Genomic DNA, 10,531 nt, shown 5'->3' with positions numbered 1-10,531 from the left:
ATCAAGCTGAGCTCAGCACTAAGTTGAAAATATAAAAATAATCCCTTCAGTTGGTGCAGTCGGGGAAGCTGCTGCCTGCAGAGAACTGCTCCTGCAGTCTCCTGCTTGGTGCAGCCAAGCACATAGGTGTGTATTGCTTAATAAAATCCCAAATATTTCTCCGTTGACCCTTTACTGGCAGCACCAAGCCTGGTTTCTGCTTTCCAGTTGTGCAATCCAAGAGGAAGCAGGAGCAGCAAGGCCTGGCTGCTGTGGAGGGATGCCCAGAGCTCTCCTCTGTTGTCACAGCTGTGCTAGGAAGCTGCTTTCCCCATGGAGCTTGGCTGGTTCCTGGCTCTTCCCCTGCACATTTCAGTGAGAGCACAGCTGTGTCTGGGTGGCTGCATGTGCTGGGTCCCCTCAGTGCCTGGCACCTGGAATTCTCCCAGCAGCTCCTCACCCAAGGAGAGAGATGTGGTGAAACTTTTCTTCCTTCCAGCTGCCAGGATTAGGTCACTGGGTCCCTTTCACCTTCAGAAAGCAGCTCTGCTGCAGCCTGGCTTTTGTTCCAGATGCACTCGGGTTGTTATGTATCCAAAAGTGCCTTTTTTCACACCAAACATTGCAGAGCCTCAGGTGGGTTCTCCCTGCCCTGTCCAGGTGGGCATCACCTGGCAGGGCTCCCATCCAGGAGCCTCCACTGCCTCCAGCACACAGGATTGCTGCTGGAATTGGGAAGGGAGTTTGATGGAGCCATGTTTGGGCACTTCCAGCAGGTTTGGGGTTGGAAGCTGGGCAGGATGGGTGGCTTTCTGCTGGAGAATTACTATTTTCCCAGAAGGGATCTAATCTTGGTTATCTGGAACTGAGGGAAAAAGAGTCACTTCCAGGATGTCACATGGAGCTGATTCTGTGCACGTTGGAGAGGTTCACAGGGCCCATCCCTGTGTGCTCCTGGGTTTGGATGTAGGGCTGGAGGCTCCTTGTCATGGATCATCAGCTCCTTCTGGCTGCCTGAAGGGTTTTTTCCTTGTGCCAAAGGCTTCAGCTTTTCTGAAAGCTCCAGCTGCGTGTGCCTCCCCGCCTCGGGAATACCTGAAATTCGGGGTGTCTGTGTGGTGAGGCCACCCCGCTCCCTCTGCATTCCCTGCTCGGTTTCCAGCTGGCACTGCGTGCTCAGATAGTCTGATAATGCTCTTCTGAAATGCTCCTTTTTGTCTGTCTGTAATTAAAGCCAGAATTTGCCCTTTCTGAGTTGTTATTTCGGGAGCTGGAGCTCCGCCTGTGCTGTTGTCACTCGTGGGCTACAAATGCCATTGTCCCGGGCGGCCGGGCCCGGCCGGTGGCGCTGGAGGCAGCTCTGGAATTTCACTCCGCTATTTTTAGTCAGTGGTGAAAAATTGCTCTTCCAACACTTTTGAATCGCTGTCAGTGCTTAAATAAACCAAAGGACAGGTCCTGGCTGTATAAAGAGCGGGATGAGGAGGTGACCTGGAGCTGCTACAGGGCTGAGCAGGGAACGGGTAAGGTGGGGGAGCTCCAGCCCTGCCTGGGCTGTCAGGGGTCAGACATTGCTGCCCTGTCACAGCCCTGCCACAGCCCCACCACTGTCCTGTCACAGCCCTGTCACTGTCCTGTCACAGCCCTGCCACAGCTCTGCCACTGCCCTGTCACAGCTCTGTCACAGCACTGTCACAGCTCTGCCACTGCCCTGCCACAGCTCTGCCACAGCCACCCTCTGTCCCCTCTGTGCAGGTGTCCCATGGTCACTGCTATGGTGAGGAGGCTCTGGGCTCCTTGCTCATCTCACTGTGCCCATTTTGGGGTCAGTCCTCCCCCTCCCCTAGGTGTCCCCAGGTGTCCCCATTGGGTCTGCCATAGCTGCAGCCCTGTGGCCGTGCCCTGTGTGCAGCTCTGCTCTCCCCAGAGCCACCACAGGGTCCACCCTGGCCATGGCAGCTCTTGGACAGCTGGGATGGAGGCAGGAGCTGCTGAAGGTCCTCTGTAAGTCCGGCTGAATGTCCCCTGTGTGGGACTCTCCCCTTCCACCCAGCCACCTCCAGAGCTGTGAGACAAAAGCTGTTTTTCACATAGTTTCTCCTTTTTAGTTCCAGGGCAGGAGTTTCCTGAGAAGCTGCGTCACCTGTTTGGCCACCAGGTTCCCACATTGGCACAATCCCCTCCTCCCCAGCTAAGGGATCCTCACAGCTGAGTTTCCCTGCCATGTGCCTGGAGAGGCCCAGGTGGCTGCTTTGCTTCCCTGCTTAGGCTTCAGGATTTGCTTGGAGTGGGGAAACTTCAAATCAGCTTGGCTGAGGCTCCCAGGATCTCCAGTTCCCCCAAGCTGCTCTGCTGCCAGCCTGTGGAGGTAAGAGGGGCAGTGGCTCCTGGAGGACCCTGGTGACACTGGGCTTGTCTGGGCTGTGCAGCTGCCAGGGAAGCTTGGCCAGCTCCAGAACAGCCCAGTGTGGGAGGATGTTGGGAGAAATAGTTCAGCTCATTATCCAGAAAAGATGTAGTGAGACAAAATCCAATGGTGTCACTCCCAAAATCCTGCTCCAGGTGTGCTGTGGTGGTGCCAGGGCACGTGAGACACAGACAGAGCCTGTGTGGGAATTGAGGTGGGGACGGCCAGGGAGCAAATCCTTCCCTGGGACAATGAGTGGACAGAGAAGATGGACTGAACCCACGGCTGAGTTCCAGAGGAGTCAACCCAGGGGGATGGGGGTTCCTGGGGTTTTTCTAAGAACAGGATTACTTTGCTTCCATACGAGGCTGAGGTGACCCTCAAGGAATCCCCGCCCTGTTGCACAACACGGAGATATCTCCAGGATGGTGGCGCTGGGACTTTCCCTTCCACTTCCCCCCATCCTCATCCTCGCAGGAAAACTGGCAGAGCAAGTTCTCTGGGACGGGAACTGCCCCACCTCTCTGCTGTGCCTCCACCTGAACAGGGGCCTAATTAGCACTAATTAGCAGCTGTGACCCTGCGTGGCAGCTGTGCAGATGTGTGACACAGATCTGTCACACAGTGGCATAGCCTTGTCTGAGCAGGGCACACCCAGAGACTACTCCTCTAATTCCTGCAGCCAGGTAGGCATGGGAATATTGTGCTTGAATCATGGAAACATTTTGAGTCCGAGCCGTGCCTGATCCCCTCCTTGTCCCCAGCCCAGAGCGCTGAGTGCCACCTCCAGCCCTTCCTTGGACACCTCCAGGGATGGGCACTCCAAACCCCCCTGGGCAGCTCCTCCCAATCCCTGACCCCCCTTTCCATGGGGAAATTCCTGCTGCTGCCCACCCTGAGCCTGCCCTGGCCCAGCCTGAGGCCGTTCCCTCTCCTCCTGTCCCTGTTCCCTGGGAGCAGAGCCCGACCCCTCCGGCTGTCCCCTCCTGTCAGGAGTTGTGCAGAGCCACAAGGTCCCCCCTGAGCCTCCTTTTCTCCAGGCTGAGCCCCTTCCCAGCTCCCTCAGCCTCTCCTGGGGCTCCAGCCCCTTCCCAGCTCCCTCAGCTGCTCCTCCTGGGACCAACTCTTTCCCAGTGAGTTTCTATCTCAGAATAAATTTATCAAAACCTGTTTTTTAATCTTATTATGCCTTGGACATGTTGCTCAGTCCTCATGAGGTTTTACGTTGTGAGTTGGTCAGAAACAATTTTAATTTACAGGCACAGAGGTTGATATCCCCACTCCTGCTTTCCTTAGTGTTCCACACTAAAGGCAAAACATTTGATGTTTTTATGATGCTTTCCTTAATTAATTTCTATGTTTTTCTCCTTCTCTCACATCATAGGAATTGCTTTTACCACACCATTAAGAGCGGATTGCAGAAACTCCAATTCCATCTGACATCTCCTGCCAGAATGAGACCCATCCTGATGTGCAGCATCCATTGCCATGGTGCAGGAACCCTTGGAACTGCCAGGATGGCAAAACTCATTTACCCTTTGTACAAATTAATGGAAGATTTTCCTCCCTTTTTCTCTTTTTCATTTTCTCCTCATTTCCTTTGCCCTGGGAATCCTTCCCGTACTCAGAACACCAGGTTGTGCTTTGGAAAGCACCAGGAGCGCTGTGCTGTCAGCAAATCCCTGCCCTGGGTATATTTAGACTGAGACATGCTGATTTTTTACTTTGATGTCCCAAACAAATCTCTGCTGCCTTGGTTGATGTCCAGAGCAAATGGCTGATCCCAGGGACAGCAGAACGCAGCTGGATTTTGTCCCACCTTTCTCAGTGCCACCTGTGTGGGGGTGTTACACAATGGGTACAATTCCACCTGCAAGTCCTTCCTTTGGGGCTGTGATGGGAAGGGGGAAGGGTCTAGCTCAGCAGGCAGCGGGGGCCCAGGTTTGGGCAGGAACAGGATGGATTTTCCATGGCAATGGGGTGTCAGGGTGAGGGGCAGTGCTGCTGTGGGCACCCCTGGGTGAGTTTGGGTGGCCTCACTTTGGGGCAGTGCCATCTCCGGGTTTGGCTTTGTCCCCATGAATGGAAATGGGGCAGCTTTTGGGGCACATCTATTTGTCACCCCCAGGCTGTGAGCAGCAGCAGGGGTTTGGTGGGGAGGGCCATTTGTAGCTCTTGCTTTACCTTTTAAATGCTCTAGAAAGGGTTTAGACCTCAGGGTAAGTATTGTTCTAAGCGATTTTGAGTGGGTGAAGGACATTTCTGCTGACGCCAACATCCTGTGGAACAGGTGAGCTGTCAGTAAGAAAGGACTTTGCACCATTTCCATTTGTTCATCCTCCATCTCTTCACCATTTGGCAGAGATTTGAACAGGTAGCAGAAAAAAGTGCTTAGCAGGAAGTTCCAGGTCCATTTTCACAGCAAGCCCAATGCTGTGCTGTCACAGCACGCTGCTGCTTAGGACAGATTTGCATCCAATTTCCAATGCCTATGGCTGCAGCTGGTCCCTGCTGCGTGGTCAGAGGGCAGCCTGAGTGGCCTTGGTCCCCAAAGCACCTGAGCTCCGTGGCTCCTGTGGCACAGGCACAGTTTGCCAGCAGGATCTACACCCTAAAGGCTGAATAAGCTGCTCATTGCCAAGGGTTGAGGTCAGCTACATGGAAATGCCCAGTGGTGCCAGCAAGACCAAGCCTAAGGCATAGATTAGGACTTACTAAATAGAATGTTTATTAGGTAGACAGGATAACGTGCAGAGCCATCTCCTGAGTCCACGTATCACAGAATCCCAGAATGGTTTGCGCTGGAAAGGGCCTTAAAGCCCATCCCCATCCCCATCCGCATCCCCATCCCATCCCACCCCTGCCATGGCAGGGACACCTCCCACAGTCCCAGGCTGCTCCCAGCCCTGCCCAGCCTGGCCTTGGGCACTGCCAGGGATCCAGGGGCAGCCACAGCGTCTCTGGGCACCCTGTGCCAGGGCCCGGAGGGAGCCGATAGAGGCGAGTCTCAAAGGCGCTCCCCAAGCCTTCGATCCCCCAGCGTCCAGCACCAAACCCCCGCCTTGGCCCTTCCCACACGGTTCTGCCCCGGCAGCGCGGGAGAGGCGGCTCGGCGGCCCCGGGCGCTTCCGCCGTCCCTCGGAGGCGCTGGCTCCCGTTCCTGCTCCTGCTCCCGTTCTCTTTCCGGTTCCCGCTCCTTTTCCCTTTCCCGTTCCCGCTCCTTTTCCCGCTCCATTTCGCGTTCCCGTTCCCTTTCCCGTTCCCGCTCCTCTTCCCGCTCCATTTCGCGTTCCCGTTCCCTTTCCCGTTCCTTTTCCGGTTCCCTTTCCCGTTCCCGTGTGGGTCCCTCAGGCCGCCCCCCGCGCCAGGCCCCGCCGCTCCCGGCACCCCCCGCGCGCCGCCCGTGCCCAATGGGCAGCGCGGAGCTCCCCAGGGGGCGGGGCCAAGCGCGCCGGGGCCGCGCCCCTTCCGCGAGCGCCGTGACGTCGCGGCGGGCGCAGCGCGCGCGCGCGCGTGCGTGCGGCGGGGGCGGGCGGGCCGCGGCGGGGCCTGGCGGGCGCGGGGCGGCGGCGGGGCCGGGCCGGGCAGGCGGAGCGGAGCGGCCGCCGCGATGGAGCCCGACTCGGTCATCGAGGACAAGACCATCGAGCTCATGGTGAGTCACCCCTCGCCCCCGCGCACAACCTCACGTCCCCTGTCGCCCGCCCCCCCCCCCCCCCCCCCGGCTCAGGCCCCGCCGGCGCGCCCGGCCCGCGGGGTCCGGCGCCGCCTCTGCGGGGGCTGTGCCGGGCCCGTGCTCGGCCCCGGCCCGGCCGCGCTGTCTCCGCGGGGAGATCCACTCGCTCCCGCCTCCGCCGCGCTGCCGCGGCCCGCCCGGGGCGCCACGAGCACCTCGGTTTCATTGAAAATAAATAAATAACTGCAATGAACCCTCGCAGGAGGCAGGGCCGGGCCGGGGGCACGAACCGAAAGCGAAATGCTCCCGGGCCCGGCCGGACCCCTCCGCGCCCACGGGGGCGGATCAGACCCCGCCGGGGAGGCTCGGGGCCCCGGGCCGGGGCAGCACCGCTGCTGCAGCTCCGGTCCAGCACACTCGGAATTGCCTAACGAGACCTAATTGGAGTATTGGTTAGTCTCCTAATTAACGCTTACGCCGCTAAATTCGCGTTAGTGGAGAGGCAGCCAGGTGGGAGCAGTAGAAAGAGGTGTTGATTTTTTTTTTTTTTTAATATAAACAAATTAGATCTCTATAGGCAAATATCAGAGGCCCCTCGTTTTACTGCATTTAGGCATGAATAAAATTAAGTTAGGAGCTGAGAGAGAATAGTAATTGGTAAATATCTTCTAATTTATTTGTTATAAGCATAATTGCTTTTCCTCCTAAGTGTAATTTGCTCTCACATACAAAATTTCATACAATTCTCCAGAACTGAGGGGCAAAATGCAAATAATTTCCCTTTAAGGCACTCTGAAGGTGAGCTGGGTTCAGTGGAGACATAAATGTGGTTTTTAGCCAGTGAAGTTGTTGCTAAACTACCTGATCCAGAAAATATGAACTTTCTTTAAATGTGCTATTTGATCTCAAAAAGCAGAAATAAAATGAAAAAGAAAAAGGGGAACCTACAAAGCCTTTGTGTATCTTTCATTAATTTTACTGATCACTGAGGGCAGGGGCTTAAAAGCAGTTCCTAGGGAGCCTCCTCCCCTGGCCCTGTGATCTCGCCCTTGCCCTGGGGGGCATCAGAGCCATCAGTGCCCTCAGCAGGGAGGGCAAGGCTGCGACAGCTCTGTCGGGCTCAGGACCAGCCTCCCAGAGAGATGCCTCTTAAATTCCCGGGAATTGTGCTCTGGTGGTTTTTTTCTTTGGTGGAACAGTCACCAACACTCCTCAGCTTTGGGTTCTGTGAGGTGCTCAAGTAGCATTTGGAGCTGGAAGGTTTGGCTCCCTCAACTTTCAAAAACCACTTTTGTGTTTTAGCAAGTGCTCTCCCATTTCAGTCTCCTCTTTGTGGCCAGGTTGTATCAGGAGGAAGCAAATGGGACTTTTGCTGATGAGTGTTGTATCCTCCACTTGCTGGAGCTGGGAAATGTGTTAATCCATGCAAATATCAGTGGGGTTAGTAGGAGGTTTAGTATGTAGTAGTAGGTTTTAGACATACACTTTTCTCTCTTTCATAAGAAATGGATAAATATAAAAATTGAGTAAGATGAACAGTTAATACTGTGGTTTCCAGGAGAAAATGGTGCTCTTTACAATGTAGTTGAATTTAATGTTAACCTAGTGCAGGCTTGCACAGGATCACTTGTGTTTGAATGGAGATGTTTCCCTAAAAGCATTGAAAATCACTCCTAAATGCAGATGTGGAGGTTTTGCCTTCTGATGTGGTGCAGAAGGGGAAATTCTCCAGGAGAGTGGTTTGAATCCACAGGGCAGAAGCTGTTTGGCCTGAGTTCCCTGTTGGGGAATTCTTTGTGATCTGGAAAAGTGGGAGTCGGTGCTGTGGGAAACATCCCAAACCCAGGATCTCCCCTGCCTGGCAGGCTTAGGGGGATGCTGCTCTTTTTAAGAGTGTTCCAGATTCCTAAAAGCAGATGTTTTATACCTCTCCTTGATCAGGGAGATGGGGTTTGGTGCATTGCTTCCCTCCAGTGCCAGGGATGAATTTGTAGTAAATGTACATTTACACATTTGTACAGGAGCAAATGTGTGATCTGAAAGTTCTGAGGAGCAAATACACTGTAATTCTGAGGGGCTGATAAACAAGAGGTAATGTGTCAACATGTTAATTGCATGTAAGTTTCAGAACATGCTGCTCTAGACCTCAACTGTGCCTTCCCTGGATTGATCATTTGCATTTATTTAAAGGAAAATCAGTCATGGAAATAATACTGTTCTATTTTTAAGGCTGGAATCTCAGAGAAATATTTCAAGGTTTCAGAGTGACAACTTTGATTTGCTGTGTGAAGTGAGTATTCCCAAGCCGCTGTGTCCCTCAGATCAGCTGAAGGCTTCCCGTGCTGTGTGCTGCTTCTGTGGATCCTGTCCTTAGTCATTCCCAGGGGGATGAGCATTGAGTGATGGCATTCCACAGCTTCCACGTGCAGGTGGTGCCCACCTATTTGGGTGGGATACCCTCGAGCTTAACTGGGACTGCCAGTTAAGCCTGGTTTGCCCAGGCTGAGGCTCACGGTGCCTCGCAGGGTTGGGGCTGGTTCAGTCGTGAGCTCAGGGAAATGCTGGGTGTCAGCAGGCAACTGAGGAGTGAGGAGGTAATCCAGAACAGATGGAGGGCCACTCATTGAAAGGGCTCTTTCTGCCCCTGGTTTTGATTTTCTCAGCGAAATTAGATAACTGTGACCTTTTTGCTCTTTTAAAGAACCAAGTACAATGCTTTGTGAAGTAAGTTTTGTTACCTAAAGATCCGAGTTGTGTAGAAATCCATGTTCAGTTGCATCAACCCTGTGATTTGCGTTTACCTTCAGTATGTGCTGAAAGCCTGTGTTCTTAATTTTCCCAGGAAGCTTTCCATAATTGTTATTTAGTGTTACCAGCAGCTTTCACAGTGTGGGGGGTGTTAGCTGCTTAGGTTGTACTGAGGTGGTTGTAACAGAATACATCTGTGTGGCACGTAGTTTGGGAGGCTTTTTATACATTTGTGGGGTGAACTGTGCACTATGAGATGTGGATGGCATAACAAAGTAAATCTGCTGCTCCCAGGCTCCTGTACCCACCAGCCACCTACAGGAGATGGCTCCTGAGCAGGAATCCAGCTGTGTGGAAATTCTCCCACTCACTGAGCTTATGCCCCTCATGTTTCACTGTGGCCTTGCTGCCCAAGCTGCTCAAAAAACACAGGTCCCTGTGCTGGCAGGTTAAATTCAGTATTCAGTGCTATGTGGTAGGAGCATGAAAAGGTTTGGGAAAAGGCCATGCCCGGGAATAAAATGGGCAAGCACTTGTTCACGCTGCTATCGTTTGTATCTTGAAGTTATATATATGGAAATAATCTTCCTAACACATGGCCTTCAGTGTCTAGAATGGTTCTCTCTGGCTCTCCTAAAAGTGTCCAGTGTTTAAGTACCTCAGTAAATAATAAATGAGGAATTATAATTGAATATCTTGCCAAAAATCTTTCTGTTTCTTGTGGCAGGACTTTGATGTGAGGTGGAGGTGTTCAATTCAGAGGTACCAGTCTGAGAAGGAAGCGTTTCACACAGGCCTGCCTGAGCAGCAGCAGCAGCTCCTGCTGTAAATCACTCCAGGAGTACTGAAGTTCCTTGGGTTACTGCAACTGGACATGGTTGTGCCCATAAACTATTTAAAGTGAAAAATAAATCCCAACATTCTGCTTGGAAGCTAAAATACAGCTGCTGTATATAGACCTCAGTAGGGCTATAGTGCTCTGGCTTTTTTCTTCCCTGTCTCAGTCATTGCAAGCCAAGCAGGCAGTTGGATTTGTGGTTTTTTTTTTTTTTTTTTTTTTTCACATACTCTTGGAGGAATCCTTCAAAGAGTTGACTTTTGTAGTGACACAGATACAGGCAATGATCATCTTTGCAGCTGAAACAAAGGAGGTACTGTTCTAGCTGAAATGTGACTGGCTCTTAATTGAAGCCTGGGAGTAGATGGAGTGTTAGTAAGGCATTTGTAAACCTGTGTGTAACCTTGATATGCTTTCTTCAGCAGGATAACAATCTGTTTGCTTTGCTGGTATCTTTTTTTAATCTTCAGTAGCTAAATGAGCAGTGTCGAGAGCTGCATGTTGGACAGTAAAGCATGCAGGGTTTCATACATGGGGAAAAAGGTAATGGCTGGAACAAACAGCTAAAGAGGTGGTGGTGGGATGGATTTGAGAAAGGCACAGCCTTGGGATGAGCCTTGGGGCAGGGGATGTGAGGTGTGTGCTGCTGCCAGGTTCTCAGAATGATAATCCTGTTTCAGAGAGTGCCTTGCAGAGGAAGGATGCAAATCTGAAGAGAAGATATTGCTGTGACTTTGGCAGCGGTGCAGAAAATGGGAAGGAAGAACTTAAGAATATGAATTAGAGCAAGGCAACTGCACTCAGAGCCAGTGGAGTAGTGAAAAGAGGGAAGTGGACAAAGGAGTGTGGAAAGCTTTATCTTTTGGGAAGGTTAGCTGAAGAA

At 52.7% G+C, this 10,531-nt stretch overlaps 1 protein-coding gene across 6 annotated transcripts in view; it reads left to right on the top strand.

Annotated features, from left to right (window-relative positions):
- Nucleotides 1-5,946: 5,946 nt before the first annotated feature.
- The window catches only part of FBXW11 (F-box and WD repeat domain containing 11), a 56,934-nt gene continuing 52,349 nt past the window's right edge, over nucleotides 5,947-10,531 (top strand). For 4 of the 6 annotated variants that reach the window (XM_053956533.1, XM_053956531.1, XM_053956534.1 and 1 more), the window contains exon 1: nucleotides 5,957-6,041. Coding sequence is in view for 2 of the 6 variants with exons in the window: in XM_053956532.1 (XP_053812507.1) it covers nucleotides 5,997-6,041 (45 nt within the window). In the remaining 4 variants the exon portion in view is untranslated. Of the gene's footprint in view, nucleotides 6,042-10,531 lie in introns of all 6 variants that reach the window. The other 2 variants (XM_053956532.1, XM_053956529.1) reach the window with 2 other exon arrangements.

This window comes from Vidua chalybeata, chromosome 15 (assembly GCF_026979565.1).
Source record: "Vidua chalybeata isolate OUT-0048 chromosome 15, bVidCha1 merged haplotype, whole genome shotgun sequence".
In the NCBI taxonomy this organism is placed as follows: domain Eukaryota; kingdom Metazoa; phylum Chordata; class Aves; order Passeriformes; family Viduidae; genus Vidua; species Vidua chalybeata.
Note: the sequence above shows the minus strand (reverse complement) of the source record. Positions and strands in the feature narration are given on the sequence as shown.